Source organism: Lepeophtheirus salmonis, chromosome 1, assembly GCF_016086655.4.
Source record: "Lepeophtheirus salmonis chromosome 1, UVic_Lsal_1.4, whole genome shotgun sequence".
NCBI classification, from domain to species: Eukaryota; Metazoa; Arthropoda; class Copepoda; order Siphonostomatoida; family Caligidae; genus Lepeophtheirus; species Lepeophtheirus salmonis.
In genome coordinates, this window is record NC_052131.2 from 6,329,430 (window position 1) to 6,349,296 (window position 19,867).

Genomic DNA, 19,867 nt, shown 5'->3' on the forward strand with positions numbered 1-19,867 from the left:
ATTCATAATATAGCAAAATCCAAAATATCGTTACAAAAAAAAAAAAAAAGTAATAATAATACATTTTTAAATTGGAAAATATTTGCTCTTTTCGTCAAAACTGAGTAAGCTTTAAAGACAATCAAAATATGCCTCCATAAAATACGAGTTATGCCTTGGGATTTAATATAAAAAAAAAGTAAAAGTTTAGAATTAAGTTTGGAAAATAAAAGAGTACTCTGCAGATTCCCAACTACAAAAAACTTGCAAGCTGAAAATACTTGCAATTTGCAATTCCAGTGAATAATAATCAAATAGCTACTGTCATAAGCTAGTATAAAACATTAATCAATTAAAATTTATTAGAGTACCAAGAATTGTCGGAGTTATTAGGCGTCAATGAACCAACAAAAAGACTGACCAACTTTCTTTACATTATATAAATATGTATATGTACAGGGTAGTAATTTTTGCTTTTTATTAAAATTTTTATTTGTTTGAAATTTGAATTAAAAAAAAATCAATTTCAATTTATTTCCGAAACATTTTACTTTCTGTAAATACGTATGGATTTTGGATATTTTTCTCGAAAAAATGTAATATTCAATTTTTTTTTAATAACATTTGAACTTGGAAAATTAATTTCCAAAAAATTTAACTTAAATGTTCAATTTTTCCCCCAAAACATTTAACTTTTTGTGAATGACTATAGATTTTGAATTTTTTCTCCAAAAATTTAATATTTTCCAAAAAAATTTAAAATTTAAGTTTGAAGTTTAAAATTTGATTTTTGTAAACAGCTGAAGATATTTGAAATTTTTTTCCAAAATTTTTTGAAATTAAAAAAAAAAAAAATATCCATTTTTTTCATAATACAATTGAAAAAAACAAGCATCCCCCCAAAATTTATATATATCAGTATGTAATCCCGCGGACGCCCTTGATGTACACCCCTTTTTTTATTAAATATGAGGCACTGAGGGATAGCTAAATATGCTCGTTGTCACATTAATACATCAGCCAACGAAGTTTGATTCTTTGTAAGCAGGAATACGGTTATAGTTAGAAACCGATTTATGTATAACTTCTTACTCTTAGGAACATTATATATTTCAAATATGTCTACCTATTTGTAGGTATAATAAATTCACTTTTTATACAGTATCAAATCAAATGTCAAGGTCACTTAATAGGTCAAAAAAAAAAAAAATAATAATAACATTGGAAACTTTGGACCTATAACATACAACACAAATGAATACCAATATTTAGGAACATGGATTTAGGGGAAGGTTTGCTCTCTTTCGAGAGTCCATTCAAGTTATTTTTTACATTTAGTAGTTATGTAGTTCTAAAATATTATTCGCAAACTCAAAAAAGAGTCCTCCACAGACCCATAGACAAACAGACAAACTTTGCCTTATCAATATAAATGGACGATGACAAACGTAGGAATACATTCTTCAAGGGAGTAGCGCAAGTGAACGATAAAGCAGCCTGAGTAGTAATATGTGTCCTCCTATACCTACAGCTAAAAAGTAACTAAATGAGGCAAACTGGCTCACTTAGTTACTTTTTAGCTGGTTAGCAAGGTTAGGGCAGTACATTTAAAAAGTTATAGGTAGTGATCTCCAAATTATGTAAAAAAGATTTATCTGTATTTTTGGCTTTTATTTACATTTTTTTTGTATTTTTAGGTAGAAAATGTGCTTGTGTGCATTTTTTCCATAGGAACTCCCCTGATTAACGACTCTAATAAGCCCCCCTCCCCCAAAAAAAAACAACAAACAAACGATTGAGCTCCGTCTCTTAGGCTCACAACCCCCGTTTATCCTATCCATCTTGCCACCAAAGTTATTGAGTTTTTTAAAATGGCCTCTCAAACTCACGACCTTGCCTTAATAAAGTCAAACTTCGAGTTCTTAAAGGAGAGCATCCCTCAGCTAGAGGAAAGATATACTATTTTCCGTCATTAAGAAGGTCCACAAGAGCATCACTATCCCAAAGTTTCCGCACAAGCTAGAGGAGATTATCAAAAAGAACCTAGCATTTAAGAATATGAGTAATATTGTTTTAGTGCTCTCTCGTAAGAATGTGTCCAGCGTGAAGCAGAATTCCAACGTCATAGCCATACACATTCTTACCCCCTTGACATCCGTGGACTGTGAAGAAGCCTTTAGCATTTTCAAGGAACTTATCATCGAACAGAGGAAAATGCTAACTAAGGATCACCTGAGTGAACAGATGATTATTCATTGGAATTAGGGCCTGCTGGAATAAAAAATTATAATTTGCTAGAATCATTTTAAAACCAAAATAAACCCTTTTTAACTAGATTTATTTGTACTTTTGGCATTTCTCTGCTTTTTTATTTGTATTTTCGGTTTCCCTCTCTCCATTTTGATTAGCATATTTAGTTCCATTTTAATGCATCATATGGACATCACAAGTTATAAGATAAGTTATAAGTTGGTTCCGTAGTTACGATCTGTAAAAATTGTAACTTGTACAATAAGCTTATACAAGTTACCACTTGTACATAACATAAATATATAATGCTGAACAACGTTCGAGATTGTTTCGTGAGTGGAGTTATCCATAAATCACTAGGGGTCTTTTATGGCCTCCTTTCATTCCGAGGATTTTCTTCTTTTTTAAAGGGAGGGAGGATATAAGAGAGACAGACAGTCATACAACTTCATAATAAGAAGAAAACCGCTAAAGAAATGAGAGTGAATTCAATGGGTTGTATTAATGTGTACTATGCTGAGAGGGAACGAAGGAACCCCCTATTATAATATGAATTCAGTGGTGAAAGATACTATCAGTCATATTACGTATAATAATATATCTTTATACATGGATAAAAACATAAGAAGACAAAAAATCGTCTAACCAAGAGTGGAGGAACAACAAGGGGACAGAATAAAAACACTTTGATTCTTCCTCTTAAATCACTTTCAAAGAACCTCTAAGAAAAATCCCCAAATTTTAAACAATGTAACGAATCAGATATGTTACAGATTGAAATGAATAATTAAATTCTATTCAAGTGACTACGAACTCTTTTCCATTGCCACGGTTTAATATCTTGCTTACAAAATTACGCAAAAAAATCCCTACCAGACATTACTATTTATGTTCTGTAAAAACAATACCTGCATATGTTGTGATGTGTCAACACAAAAGCAATTTGTACATAAAACAAGTAATGATGATAATTTCTTATCCTTCATTATTGAACAGTGTTTTTATTTTATAAAGGTGTTATCATTACTCATTTATTCTTAAGAAGAAAATAATATCTCATTATAGAGTGAAACCCGGAGTGTTTGTGCTCTTGAATGACGGAGAGTATTTCTGATACTGGGGAACTGATGTTGGGGAGTAATAACTGCAAGTCTTTGTTAAACTCAACGTAAACTGAATTGAAGATCGAAAAGGAGTAATTCCTCCCTACATCCTTGCTCGATAAGTGTCCTACTCCCAAATTAAGAATATTTTGTTTTGTACTAGAAAAAATTTTCATTTCGAAGAAAAAATGTAATGAGAATCTAGGTATAATTTTTTTAAGGATTTCTTTAAAAAAAAAGAAGGTAATTCGACTAAATTATGAATACCAGCCTTACCCCCTCCCCACAAAAAAAGAGAGCGGAGCCTGAGTTCTGTCTTTCACTGAGCTATATCGCTCCGATGTTTACGAGTCTCCAGTTAAATATCCCTTGCCTCGATTCATTAGATAAGAGAATACACATATTTGATTTTTCAAATAAAAATATTCTAATCAAATGGTAAAATTGCTTTTTTTTCTTTAATTGTGATCCACAATTTTGCCTAACTCAAGTACAATTTGTAGATACTCCATATGTATTATTCTAAAGGATTGATTTCTTGAAGAAATCAAATGTAATCGTGACTCTCATTTATATAAATATAATCCTTTTGTGTTCATAGGTAATATATAGGCATAAGATGTGAAGCCTTCATTCTATGGGGATTATAACTACAAGTGGCATTTAGTAGGAATAATAAGTATACCATTAATAAATGAACTTGTTTATTAAAGCATAACCAAGGGAAATAATGGTTTGTACATACCGTGTGATCCATTGAAAGTAGTACAAATTCAATTATTAATGAAGTTTGAGTGATTTAAATTAATTCATACCTCGATATATTAAAGGATAAAGAATATTTACAAAACAAATCTAAGCTCTATAGCTTACGTACAAGTTGAGAAAATGACAATTGTACGATATCGACAAATATCTATTCGCTCATTCCAAACTGTTGGTTGTCTTCAGGACCACGGTCTACGCTGTCAACAAGTTGAAACGTTGGAGAGAAAGAAGGGCTCTGTCAAAAAGGCCAAATATGATCTGGAGGAGTTAAAGAAAAGAGCCCTGGTAAATCTCCTTAAATCTATGGGGGTCCAAGGACGAGATCTCTGGTTTACGCGCCAGACTCTCCAGAGAGCTATCAAAAAGTTGCTGGAAATAGCCTTGTGAGGGTGAATAGGCCACTTTTGACACAAATATTGAAAGACACCCATCTCTTCCTTTGCAATCAAATTTCCTTTTGAATAAGTTTTTTGAGTTATTTTGAACTCTTTTTATTTTACACTTTTGGCCCGCCACAGCTTTGATACCGGCCCCCTTGACAACACTTTTTGGGTATATTTGGAGAGGATCCAAACCCTCAAATTCACTGGCAGCTAGTATTGGGACGCCATGACAGAGGATTACATCCACACTAGGTCATAATTGCCTTGAAGGGTGGATACATGAATGACTAAGAGAGATCAGACACACATCTATTTATAGAATAAATTTTATGGTAATTACATTGTTAATTAATAAATTATATCTTGTTAACCTTTAAATTTCAATGTGTTCTTGGTATGTCTCAAAAAATTTATAATGATGGGTTTCAGTGAATATAAGTAGAAATAATGCAATTTCAAAAAAGTAATTTTAGTTGCGATTTATATTGTAAATGTGAATGGCAAAAATATGTGGGCAATGGAGCATGAACGTTGTTTATTTGATAGTAGTTGATAACATGGTCAAAAAAAGTAGCGCCGAAATTAAATACATTACATAAGTGGTTTTTGTTTAATAGTAACTTGTTTACAACTATATCAGTGATGCATCTTGCGGAGGATAAAGTATTTTACTTTGTTCTACCTCATAGCTCTACCAATTTTTGAAACCAAACAAGATTAGGGAAACCACGTTTTTTTGAGACTACAAGGAATAATATAGGTGGCAAAATGTTGTAGTGAGCTTTGTATTTATTTTATATGAAACGAAAGTTTTTGTTAATTTTTTTATATTTAATATAAAATCCAAACAAAATATAATACTACAGGAATCAAATTTATGTTGTTCAATAAAAAAATATATTTAATTACAAAAACAAAATCTAAGCGAGAATTCCCAATATTCGTAATTCTATTTACAAACAAATCGATGCAAAAACATAACTACTTCTCAACTTCAAAAAATATATTGTATTACAAAAACGTAATTTAAAATGTTTTATTATTTTTCATATTTACGTTTTGTCAAAAAGTATCAAATTTAAAACAAAAAAGTAATTTAAAGGAATGTTTCCCAAAAAAAAGTGTTTTTTTCTCGATAATCCCCTCAAAGGAGAATTAGAGACATCAATTTTTTATGAATAGCATTAAAATGGAGTATTATTCGATCTTGCAAAAAAATATCAACTTTTCCAAACCCGAAAATTTTCCAATAATTACTCAAACTCGCTTAAAATATTTTTTTAAACTTTTTTACTAATCCATTCTCGAAAGATTGGACTTTTGATTAGTCAAGAATCCTAGTGTCTAGTTAGCTTTTTTCAATGATCTTTCATTTTGGTAAATTTTGGTATAGTTAAATACATTTTGTAGGATCTCTATTCAATATAACTTAAAAAATAATGTATCTTTTGAACAGATTCTGCGCTCAAAGATAAATCCCTTTTGTTGCTTGAATTCATTTGTTCAAAATGAGTGTTTCCCTGTGTTAAGTCAAAAAATTAATTGGACATTTGTAGATTTTGTTCAATACTATTTTTGTGTTTACACACACAACATATTATGTACTTTTTAACTAAAATCCCTGTTGTTTTAATCATATAAAACGCTTTGAGACATACAAATTGCAACTTGTACCAAAATCTCAAGTTCTATACAATGTTTGTATACATATAAGGGGTTGGGTCCCTGAGGACTAAAGTGGGATCAAGTTACATCCTGGGGAATTTGGTTTGTATTTATATAATTTATACAATACATATAGAAATAAATGACTTTAAAGGAGTCTATTGCAAAGGCCTCACTCCGTTCGTTGTGAAGGAATCCCCTCATTTGATTGCCCAATATATTTTTGTTCATTCTTTATACAAAATAGTATAAATTATATGTTTTTTTTTTGTATCAAAAGAACCAGAAACTTTTTTTATATTTTCAACATTTTTTCCCTCCTATTTTTTGGAAGACAAAGAGAATTTCAAATCTTCTACATACATATCTACAATTACAAACAAATAATTGTACCGCAAATCACAATGATGAATTATGAATTTTTCCATGTACAAGGTGATTCAGAATTAGAGTCCCATCAAAAAAATTAAATTCCTTACACATATATATATATATATTGAAATGCTGCTCGGTGATTTCCCTCCTAGTACGTTAATTCCCTGTGTTTTCCCAGTTTCCCAGTAAATTCCTACCCTGTAAAATTCATCCCCGGACATTTCATTCCCTCTTTGAAGAGGGATATTTAGTGGTGTCATACGCTTTTTGTTTCTAAACCACTTAGTAGTTTTTGTGTAGGACTGATCAGTTAGTACTGGAGATGAGTGATGAGTCCTCGATAACTAGTGACGGATGGAAGACGGATATGAATAATTTATGGTGTTTATACATTGGGATATAGAAAACGAAGAAGAGAAATGCCGGGATTTACTTCTTTTTTCGAAGGTATAAATATTATACACGGATTCCTTTCCTACTCACTATTAAGATTTATCATGACGTCATTTCTAATCCATAAACACTATAAATCATTAATATCCGTCTCCTATCTATGACTAGTCATCACTCATCTCCAGTGCCAGCTGCTTACTGCACAGTCCTCCCTCTACAGCCCTATGCAAAAGGTACTAATTAGTTTAGAAACATAAATCGTATGAAGGCACTAAATATCCCTTTTCAATGTGGGAATGAATTTAACAGGGAATGAATTTATAAGTATGCAATGACATAGTACCATTGAAATACGTAATAATAATTAGTAAGAGATGGTTATATACTCGACCAATTGCCTAATATCTAAGGTTGTACAACTATTATTTATTAGTGTACAAGTTTCGTTGTTGATGTCTATCAAAGAATTGCGTTTATTATTTTCTAAAGCTTGTGTCCGATTTCCTTCATTTGTGAGGAGATGAGATATAAGTATCCAGTGTACCCAGAAGTGCGGGTACTCATGAATGACGGAGAGTAATTCAAATAATCTGTTTGGAAGTAAACACTCTCTTGGAATCAGAGTATAATTGAGGATCGACAAGGGAGGAATTCTTGTCGATGTCCTTGCTAGATACGGTATAGGATTTGTGTTTATTTCCTTCGTTCGTTGAAGTTTATGGGACTCAATTTCTGGAACACCCAGTATACAAATAAATAATGATCAAATTCTACCAATGCTATTTTTACAAGGATTATGATGGAGTAATATAATTTTGGGTTAGTAATTTTAAGAATCCCTTTGGATGAGTGGCCCCTTTAAGGTATTTTAGAATCCATTATCAAATGTTTTTTTGAATAAAAAATGTACAAGTGATCAATCAATTTGTTTTACAACTTGTCAATGGATTTAATTTTATTATATACCAACATCAAAGTATCATAGAGGAGAAACTGATGACAGCTGTCACATTCTTTTTGGTTCCATTACCAAGAGTTGGGTTGACTCAACCACTCAAAAATTAAACACAAAATGGCATCGTATGTCTTTTATTATATAATTATACAGCCCGTTAAATGTTTATGATAGATGATCAGTATTATGGTTCAGGGAAATTCCCTTTCACAACCCTTATAAAGGCCCTACTCTGGCTGAGACATACGCTTGATGGGAGGTTATAATTATATCTATATTATTTTTAAAAAGATTGCCTGTCTTTCTGTAAGAGGATTCATTTTTTAGTTTGCTTTAAATATCTTAGAAACTGCTTGACTACTCCATCTAAGAATGAACAATGGTTCAAAGAGTGTGTGTGATCAGTGCTCAGTGTATGTTGTTGTGGTGATATTGTATGTTAAGGGTTAAGATTTGTAAATTTGCGGGAAAAAGTGGGGTTCTTGACCCTGTGAAAGACTCTGCAACAAAAGCCATTTTTTCAGAGATAATCCTAGAGGTATTTAGGCTGGGGGAGGGGGGCAAAAGAAAAAGCAGAGAGTTCAAAAGAAGTCAGACTTATTCAAAACTCATTCCACCCACTTTTTGATAGCTCGCTGAACAGTCTGGTGGCATACCCCAAAATCTCTTGCATGGACCCTTATGTACTTAACAAGATTGGGTTGGTCTGTTTTCTTTAACCCCTCCGGGTCAAGATTGGTCTTTTTGATAGAGCCCTTCTTCCTCTTCAACTTTTCAGACTTTCTTAAGGGGTGGATCTTTGTCCTGGAGACACCCAACTACATGGAGGGCACAAAACGTAAAATCCTATCTTATACCACCGGGTTACCTCTCGAAAACTAACATACCCTATTATTTTTTTTTCAGCTGTCGATTCCTTAGTCTCCCTAGATACGACATGGGTATTTCATATATATATATATTTTTTTTTTTGATAAAAAACAAAGCAATAATTTATACTATATTTATGCTCTGTTTACAAAAGTGCACGAATACAATTTCTTGATGATCCCTCGTTCTATATATATATATTACTTATTTCATTATTTGTATAAATAAATTTTGACTATCATTTACAAATGTAGAACCACTCTTTTCATAAAATATTCATAACAGTATATCGAATGAAATACTATGTAGGTTTTAATATAAAGAAAACTAAATATTTATATTGTATAATATGTAATTCATTCTAAAATTGTGGAGAAATAATATGACAATGCATGTCTGGGAATACATAAGAGATAAATAGCATTTGGAAGGATTTACTTATTTGGCTAACTACCAGATGATTTCGGGGCTTTTTCTGTTTCTTTTGGTCGAAAGGTTGCGTGATGCAATGAAGGTAACAACGTGCATCATATTATACATATACAGTACAATTTAATGAAATATATATAGATAATACGCCGTTGACACTTTGACAATTTTTTAATTGAATAGTTAATTATACTTTTTCCTTAGCTCCTTGCCAAGGAAATATTTTAGAACTAATTTATGTATTTACATAAGTTTTATAGTCATTTTGGATTTTTTTTAGAGGGATAATCTTTTGTGTGTTTAAGAAAAAAGAGTCAAAGTGCCACTTTTCTATTTTTCAGATATTTATTACCTATTATTATTTTATTTGAACATATCTTTAGCGATTGTTTGCTCAGCTTTTTCCTATCTTATGATGTCTCATTGTTGGATGTGATCTCAAAAACTCATAAATTATAGCATCAATCAATCCCCTCTGTAAATAATTCATTTAAGTTAGGGGGGCATATTTCCGAGGTGGGAAAAAGTTATTTTACTGCAAGTACAAGTCCTTCAATATTGTCGTGGAGTCTAGTTCGAATCCTTATATATTTCCTTTCAGATCATTTAAAGTGAATAGTTTTCTTCAGCTCATTCTAAACTCTCTACTCGAGTCGTGAGTCTTAGTGATCAAATCCAAGTCAAGTTTCGAGTCCTTATTTAGGTTTTGATTTTTTTTTATTACAAAATATATATTGGACCTTAAATTTTGGACATTCAACTCTGATTGACTCGTATGGTGCAATAAAAAGTTGTCCAATCAACGTATTTCCTTTAGCTATATATTTTTGGGGAAAAATGTCCATTTTTTTTTTAATGACCCTTTTTTCTAGAAAAGGTCTATCCATTCTTATTTTTATGGCCTTATTAATAAATTAGTAGTAGATCCCAGTATTGTCTAATGTAGTTTTGTAGACAAACAGACAAACTTAACTAATATCAAAGATTGCTCGCCAAAAAATGACAAGTTTTTCTTTCCGTTTTTTATGAGTTTATTTGTTCTCTTTTCAAAAATGACAGAATAATGATAAAGGCTTGTCTAGGTTGCCAAAAACAGAAATACTTATATGTATGTAGTGAATACAAATCAAGCCAGCGCATCACTTAATTAGTATTGTTTTTATTTATATTATTTTAGACTATTCTTTTCTGTTAAAGGGTAGTGTGCAAAATGTAGTATCGACAAGGCGTTTTTAACAGTGTTAAATTATTTCATGACTAATAATCTACATCTAAGAAGCTAATATTTTACTTATATCCACGCGCAATGACTCTACCTGAAGACGTTGAACCTACTTTGGAGCATGACAAAGCCGCTTCATTTGCTGAAACTTCTAGCAGCTCGCATATTTCGACAGTCGTGCAAGTTAAACTGCCTTAGTTCTGGATTAGCGACACAAAAATGTGGTTCAACCAGGTCGAGGCCATATGCAAGTCAAGAAAAATTTATAAAAAGTTCTACATTTTATTAATTTAATTTAAATATTTGCCTATCCCACTTCTTGGGAATCCTTCGCAGAAAGGAACTACATAAAACCTTGAGCTACAAATAAAAAGTTGATTTTCTTTATTAATAAAGTAAAATTTCACTCCTGGAACTTAAAATAACATCAAATTTTAGTTCTTTCAATTTTGAAGTATGTTCCAGTAAGGGAATTTCATTGTGTGACCATAAGATACAATTTGAGTATTCGGTGAGTGAGTCAATACAATTTAACTGAATTAAGTGAAACATTTGCTTATTGGAAAAAAAAATCTTGTGAACTGTCTTGAAAATGCCTTTAAAAAATAACATTGATTCAACTTTAGAGGCATCTAGGGAGTAAAAAGTAATGTATGTATGAATATTTGAACGATATAAGGATATCTTTGATTGAAAACATAGCAATGTAGTCAACGTAGTTCCTGCATTTGTTTAGCATGAGCGTGTATAAAAAGTGCACTATATATTTGGCTTCATGATCCATATCATAAGCATACTTTGATCTAAGAAATAAGAATTTACTGTTATTTATAAATATCGCAGACGTTTTGCATGTAGAATTGAGCGTGTATACAGAGTACAGTATATAAAGTGCTTCCTCATGTATATCATAAACATATATTTGATCATTTAAAAACGATCTAGTCATATTCATGAAATATTGTAGGCTTGTGATTTTAGCCTTCAGTATCAATTTAAGGAGTTATATTTCTTTTGTTTTTTTTATTGCTATCTTATGTTTAAGAGGTATACAATTATGACGTCCGAAAAAAGTACAATTTTTAACCCCCTCCTCTGCCTCGTGTTTGTCCAAAACTTGATACCTCCCTCGGATTGGACATCCTAAATTTTTACCCCCTCCCCCCTTTTTGCTATTATTTTCACTTAAATTGATTATAGTATTTTTCCAATTCATAACCCAACAATTTAATTGGTGGGGTTTCTTCTAGCAACTTTGCCCTCCAAGGATTAAGTAATGCTCTGGTATTCCTCAAGAAACCCTTTTACTCGGTTCAAGTCCTCTTGTGCTTTTTTGAGACATTCTTGCTTCTTAAAATGGGAATAAGTTTGATTGAAGGTTTTGAGCAATTTCTTATACTGTGTTTTATTATTCATTTTGATATTTTATAGAAATAAAATCTGGTTGGGGGAGTAACAGTATAGTTGCCATAAATGTATGAGCCCAAATCCAAAATATAAGTGCTTGTATTTTGGTCAAAGGGATATTTTATTCTAAATTATTAAGATTTTTATATTGTTTACCAAAGTTATAAAATATAAATAGACCACATGAATTGTGTATAATTCCTTTTATTGATCAAAAAAAACTTTTGTTCAGATTGTATTGGTTTCCCGGTAATACACTCAAATTTCCAGAAAATCTTCGAAAACAAAAAAGTTTTAAAATAGCAAACCCTGCACGACTATGTGAATATAAAGGGGAAAAAATATATAGTTGTGTTGCTCAAAGACTGCTGATTTGTCCATGATGAATGAGTCTACATATTAAATCCTTATATTTTGCTAATGATATTTTAAACACCCCAATTTCATTTTTAATCATGATAAAGAAAAAAAAAAAGTTCTCAAACAACAACTGAAGATAAAAATGATTAAAAAGTAGTAAAAATGTACCACAACTACATATACTCTTTCTCATTTTCCGGGAAGTTTTCCTTGAGTAAGATACCGGAAAACTGATTTTTCATATGATTATTTTGTATGTTTCTTATATTGGTGGGATGGAATTGCAGAGATGAATTATAAGTAAACATTACACTGGTACAATTACTCCATCTGACCTAAAAATGGTCCAAATAGATCATATATATTTCCTTCTTAGGAACGACTGAGTATCGAACTGGAACTCATTGAAATCAAGAGAGTACTTTCTCCCTAGCCAGTTGTCCACTGAACTACTTTGCACCAGTCTCATTATAATAATAAAAGGTGAATTTATGATGACGTCACAGGTAGATATTTATAAGTATGTCATTTAGCAAAAGTTGTTGTATGCGACGGGGTTTACGTCCCATTTGGTCAACATTTTGGGACCAATACATCCCTGTTAATATGAAACCCCGTGGATATTGTGATTGTATACTACCAAGGCTTTTTAGACAGTATTGTCCTTGGCCGGTTCAGCTATGAATTATCATGTATCAAGGTCTTAAAGGAAGGAATTTGTAATATTTTACATTTTTACAAACTGAAAGGGAAAAACGCGTAGAAAGCGACTCATAAAATTCGATTCATTTTGTTTCTACCGATTTTATTTTTTCCCCACTCAATTCGACCCTTTACTGCTAACAACTCAACTGTTTGAAGCTGGTAATCGAACAGAAGCGGCCAGCATCGGTGAATAGGAGACATCACAAGACAATCCCAGGCGTACATATCTTTGATAACCGACCAAAAGCTCCAGAAGCTCGGATAGGATGTTCTTATACATCCACACTACAGTCCAGACCTGAGTCTAAGTGGCAAAGTGACACCTGTTCCTGTTTATAGCCAAAATGCTTAGGGGTTCAAATTTGACTTCAATAGAGACCTGTGAAAATTAGTTATCCGAGTTTTTTGCCATTAGGGACAAGGGCTTCAACGAAATGGGCATTATGAAGTTGGGTTCTCGTTGGCAACCAGTTGTTCAACAAAACAAGGTATACTTGTCTTAAATCGAATGATTCTAATACTTCTTTTAAAGCATTCTTATAAAGAGAAACATACAAAGTTATCACTATCATGCATCTTTTTTTGTCTGATGGAGTCCCGCTTTTTTAAATTTCGTAACCCCATCCGACCCCCAACATACTATTGCACATTTAGTTTAATAAATTATATAAGTATAGTGTAATTAAATGCTACTGATATTACAAAAAAATAACTGCAGAATTTCCCAAGAAAACGGGATCCCGGGAGAAATACCCTAGCTATAACTGAAACGAGGGGAGAGGGGAATATACGGAAAACTTTTGAAGAAGCAAGAAGGATGATAGGATGAAAGATCATCAATCTCTTGGAAAAAGAAACTTTAATTTTTGTTTTTATTCTTTTTTTGTTATTATTTTCTTTTTTTTTCCATCTTCTTCTTCAAAAAATGGTGTTGATAAGGAGAATTATACAGAAGATATTATTATTATAAAGAAGAGAGGAAAAGGTATTTTTGCAATTCAATATTACTACACTAGGTTTGCTCTGCGTTGCCCGAACATTAAGAAATTAAAACTAATTATGAACGCTTCTCCTTCATATACCAGGTGGTCCATTGAAATCTGGACACTTACTAATTCTATAATTAATGAAGGAGGATTGCTTGAAATTAATTCCTATTTCGATATATGCGCAACACAAATCGGAATAATATCGGCCCTATTTACATTGCAAATTTTCTTGGGCGCTTTCTAAACATTTTTCCCTTTCAGGTTGTGAAAATGTAAAATATGGCGAATTTCTTCCTTTGATACCTCCATACTCGACGACAGATAATTCACGACTGAAGCTGCAATTCAGTGCAAGATACGTTTGTATTATATAATCACATCTTTACAACGCCTTATCGTATGATCCATTGTGACCAATAATGAACAAGATATACTTAGTTAAATACAAAATTACTTTTTCCTCAGCCTAATATGTCAAAATGTGATTAAAGTTGCAGAATTATTTCATAATCCCTTGAATATATTTTGAATGAGTAGAAACGATAGATTCAATAACTAATTCAATTATCAACTTTATGGCAGGGTGCTAAATATTACCTATATTAGCTCAACTCATATCTATCCACTCAAAAAAACCTGCAATTGCCCCATATTATCCCATGCTCAATGTAATGTGGCCACCAAAGTTGCATTAGTATAAAAGGAACTAAATTCGTTTATTTTTTTTACTTAGCTACCAATTATGTAATAATACATAAACAATATTAATTTTTTTTAAATTACTTTTTTTTAACTTCAAACAAAAATAACACGAGTTTAAAACATAATAAATACATTTTTTGAAATAGTTTTATAATTTTTCTCACTTATGCTTTGAAATATATTCATATCATTTTATTCATATCTTCTACACCATGCGCTTGTTAACACTTTGAATCATGAAAATACCAAAAACAATAAATAGCCTCTTTCTAATGGTTTTGAGAGTAATAGAGAAACAAATCAGGGAATCAAATTCTACTATTTGTGATATTTTGACTGTTGATGAGTGTTAGTAATTAGTGCATTTGTTTTTTTTTAATTTTAAAAATCAATATTTTTTACCAATATTTCAAATACTTAATTTTAACTATTCACGGAAAATTAACTTTTTGTGAAAAAAAAAATTGAATACTTTTTTTTTTTAATTTCAAAAATATATCCCTATTCACATAATTTAAATGTATATATTTTTGAAATTAAAAAAAAAAATTGAATATTTTTTTTTTAATTTCAAAAATATATCCCTATTCACATAATTTAAACTTTATGGAACAAAAGTTAGAAAAACTTAAAATTTGTGGAACAAAATTCAAAAAATTAAATCTTTGAAAAAAAAATTCAAATAACATATATTTTGGAAAAAATTAAAAAATCCATAGCTATTCATAAAAATTTCAAGGGGAAAAAAATTAAAAATTAAATTTTTTTGGAAAAATGAAATTTCGAATATTAATTTTTCGATAAAAATCTAAAAAGTCTTCCTGCAATTCACCAAAAATTGCAAATAACAAATTTTTTACCCAAGTGCATAATTTTCCGAATGACAAAATAAATATTGGAAAAAAGTGAATATTTCTTAATTTGGGGGAGGGGGGGTACAGTCCCTCCAGCCCACTCCCTGCAGACCATTGTTGAATATGAATAAAGAAAAAGAAGAAACTTGATCTTACCCCCGTCCCCGTCAAGGCTAATACTGTTTTCTAAAATGGACCAAGCCCTTGATAAACTTCGGTTTATCAAGCAAACATATTATATTTAAAGATAAGATAATTTTCCATCAATTAGTGTTCATATAAAGTGAACAGATATGAATCTGAACATTGACACTTTGATTATGTTTCAATTAATCAAAACACAGATTAAACAGTTTCAAGTTAGGATTGTTTGAGTCAAATCAATTTTTAGACGTCACATTCTTTGTAGGAGGGTAAATGAAGGAGTCTCCCAAGGAAATTAATTCACACAAATGTATTCTTAGATCTGCCAGTCCTGTGTTTGAACGGATGTTCAGTGGAGACTTCAAGGAGTCAAGGAAGGAGGATCATAAGATTGAGGTTCCAGATGTGAAGCCCTTTGAATTTAGGGATATGCTGATGAGAAACGTAGAGTTTTGAAAATGTGTGCAGAGAAGTATGATTTATTCATTCTCCAGGAAAAGGCATTTCCTTCATAAAGGATAATGTCCCGCTAATAGACTTTTGTTCCCTCTTTTATTAATCAAGAGTTCTTTGTGCCAATCGTTTGGTTCCTTTTGTAAAGTATCAAATTATACTGGATCCATTTCTCTCCTTTGACTTCGTTTTGGAAATAAAAATATAATAAGACATACATGATGAAATTTTTTCATCTGATGAACTTAATATCGACAAGATTTATATTCTTTAAAACTGCTCTTAACTGGGCATAATTTCAGACTGATGATGAGAAGGAAGACTTGAGAGAAATCCTTGGACCTACTCTGTACTCTATTCAATTTCTTCTTCTCTCATTTCATCAATTCATGGATAAAGTAGTTCCTTGAGTATTACTTACAGATATAAAGACGATGGATATTTGAAATATATAGGTATTCAAAAGACAATCATATGTACATCTGCAGTAACTTTTCTATTCAACACAGACGTCATCAATGCAGTAGGTTTAAGTCAATTGTTTTGGAACGTCTAAGACCCCTCCATTGGTTTTAGCATGGATCACCCCATCAAGATCCATGGTTTTAGAATATGGCATTCTCCAGAGTAAATTAAATCATTTTCTCTAAGTACTCGTCTGGAAAGGGTTGATTCACTCCAAAAGGAAACAGAAGCAAAGTGTTTAGTTTCAACATTATTTTATATAAACTATGACGGAATCAAAGAATGATGAGATTTGATAAACCAATAGCTATAGAACCAAAGAAGTTTTATAGCGCCTGTTTTGAATATAGAGAATCATCATATAACCGGAGAGTTTTCAATGGTAAAGAAGGCGGGGAAAAATTGATAAAAAATGGAGTTTAATTTGATTTTGAGGATTGTCCCAATGGTAATGATAGTAACACAACTGTTCAAAAGGGTCAAATTACATTCATTATCTTCATTCGAATATTTTCTATGAAACATAGTTGAAATATAACTCATTATTTTCCATGTTTCTATTACTCCATTTAATGTATGTATATTTGTCACAGCGGGAATCTTTTTTTAAAATACATATTTGCTTTAATCGATAAATAAGAACGTCTAGTCACATTTGCATCTCGTAAACTATCCACTCCGGAAACAAATTATTCATGGGTGTTAAATTTGAACGATACCTTTTAGGTTGTCAATTCGAGATCAGGATATATTCGATCGCAGCACTGAACTGCCTCCTGCCCTTACAGCACGCCTATTTTGTTATAATTTGTTTTTTCGACTATATGATTAAACATATCCGTGTCATCTCCAACTCTAATTCAGATTCTTTTTCACGAGATCACTCAGATTTCTCGTAAAATATAAGAACACACAACAAAGGATGTCATCAACTGTCTTTTTAAACCAATATTAACGAACCAGAATATCTGGGAACGCCAATGAATGATGATGAAGAACTCCAAGACGTTTGGAAGCTGCCAAAAGTAGAGACTGGAAGAATATATTTGTCAAAGCGTTTTTACTAAATAAAAATGATTCATCAATAAGTTACGACCTACGTTTCTGGACTATAGACTATAAGCCAAGTGGTTCCATCTTTCTTACTTAATAATTTTAAGGACCAACTCCACATTGACATCCATATAGAGTAAGCTGTCAACTCGTGTCTCCAATGTCAAAGAGTTGCATCATTTCCCTCATCAAATTTGAAAATAAATCAGTTGTGCTTAGCAATGAAAGGGAGTTCACATGAACTTTGCAAAAATCAGGGACGAGGAAGGGATTGAAAAAATACATCTAAGCTAAATAGGAATGAATAAGACCAGCAATTAATTCAGTAAGGGGGGATGTTATGTATTCGTATTAACTTTTAAATACAGTACGTATAATAGTTATATTAATACATAAGGACTCTCTGAGTCAGCGCGTGTAGAACCTTTTATGAGTAAACTTATTGACCATATTCCATCCGGTTCTCAGGTCTAGTCATCCTTTGTACCATCCTACTCGGCAACATATCGATAGGTAACTAGCTATACAGTTCACTTACTGTTAATCAAAGATCTATCACTACGTTACCTTGATTGTATCTCGCAACCTACTCTTCAAAAATAAACAAAATAAAAGCTCAAAATCAGTTTCTAGTTAACCAACTTTTCCCAATTAGGGAATTACTATTCAATAACTGATGTGTCTCACAAGGTCTTAACAAGAGTTAATTCAAACGATCAACATTCAGAACGCTGATTAGGAAAAAATAAAGAGAAATATCCACAGCTGACGACAAAAGAAAGTGCAAATGTTTGTGTTGGTGAGGTAACGCAGTGATCAATATAGACATCAGACCCGAATACATTGTTGTACAATTTTATTGACATTGTGTAGATAATAAGTGAAAATAACAATTGCATTTGCTGAATACTCTCAATATTTGTTCTGTTTTGCAATGACGTCAACTGAAGTTTTTTTATCTTCTCTTCTTATCTTAATATAAGAATGTCTAATGATAATCCCTTACTAATTGAATTCCTGGATTTAAAGAAAATTAATTCTAAAAAATGACAAGTTATCAGGGCGTCTGCAGGGGATGGGTTGAAGTGGCTATAGCGCCCCCCCAAAAAAAAAAAGAATTTTTCCCTTATACTAGTAAACTTAATTTTTGGTCTACATTTGTGGATTTTAGAACTGTTTTACGAAAAAAAAAAAAAAATTTGAGAGTGGCTATGGATTTATAATTTTTTTTTTACCAAGAATTTAATATTTGAAATTTTTTTTCAAAAAAAATGAATTTCATTTAGTTTTTTCTATAAAAATTTTAACTTTTTTAATTTTTTTCGAAAAAATTAAAAAACCAAGCCCCCCTCCCGATATAATACAGCAGACGCTCTTGGTTATATATACAATAACTCAAAAATCCAATTTGAATACTAAATCATAAAAAAACCTATTTCTCACTAAATCTGATTAAGTTAAGGGTCAGTTAGCTAATTTTTTTAGACATTTTATTTATATAAGGAAAACGGGGAACGGTTGCAACATCCTTTTTTTTCAAATATCAAAAGTTACAGCCATAAAATTTACGTATCAGTACATAATGTACTGCAAATTATTGAGATAAAATCTGATAAGTTTTGCTAAATATTCATTGCAGTTATGAATTTTAACTATGATTGAGGAGAAAAAGTAATTTTTTTGGAAAATTGATTCTTATAAAAATCAAGAAACGATGCCTTCAATAAAAGTTGTGATATGCTTAAATACTATTCTTAGCCACATTTTTTATTTAATATGTATTCCTTCTAAAACAACAACTGCCTCACCACTCTGGCGAACAGATAGACAGTTCTTTTTATGAATGCTGTGTACATGGCGTACCTTGCTGTCAAGTTGGGAGCTTGGAGCGAGTCAAAATTTGGATGAGAGGTTTGGCAACCTTCTTCTCTAGGACGCCCAAACTACCAAATAGCCTATAACAACAAATAATCGATTTTATTTGAATGCAAATTCCAAAATATTGCAAAGGGTAACATGTTCAAATACCCAAATGCTTCGCAAAGTCACTCTGGAACCAGGATACTTACAACAGAACTAGCTTAGATTATTAAACACTATAAGGGATCATTTTGTTAATGCATGACGCCTTTATTAATCTAAAGGACTTTCGGGGGGTACATACAGCTGGGGAAACATCTCGAAAAAATGGGGACATCTGATCATCCTACAACTAAATACGATTAGTTTATACTCGGTAGTCCATCATAAACGAAGCCAACCCAGGCATCGGCTGACTAATTACTTTAGTTTTTCATGTTTTTTGCTGTTATATATATCATTTGAACTATGGATACCATTGCT

At 31.5% G+C, this 19,867-nt stretch overlaps 1 protein-coding gene and 1 long non-coding RNA gene across 3 annotated transcripts in view; both read left to right on the forward strand.

Moving 5' to 3' along the window:
• Nucleotides 1-19,867, forward strand: part of LOC121115503 (uncharacterized) — a 56,744-nt gene that overhangs the window by 19,174 nt on the left and 17,703 nt on the right. Inside the window, exon 3 of one of the 2 annotated variants that reach the window (XM_040709655.2) lies at nucleotides 14,115-14,144. The exons of the other annotated variant lie outside the window; for it this stretch is intronic. Within the exon in view, the coding sequence (XP_040565589.2) occupies nucleotides 14,115-14,129 (15 nt within the window). The 3' untranslated portion in view covers nucleotides 14,130-14,144. Of the gene's footprint in view, nucleotides 1-14,114; nucleotides 14,145-19,867 lie in introns of those variants that run through there. 2 annotated transcript variants of the gene reach the window in all.
• LOC121115519 (uncharacterized) lies at nucleotides 15,685-17,128 on the forward strand. Its single transcript, XR_005863570.2, has 3 exons — nucleotides 15,685-15,822; nucleotides 15,874-16,461; nucleotides 16,516-17,128. It is a non-coding gene; the product is annotated as an uncharacterized lncRNA (long non-coding RNA).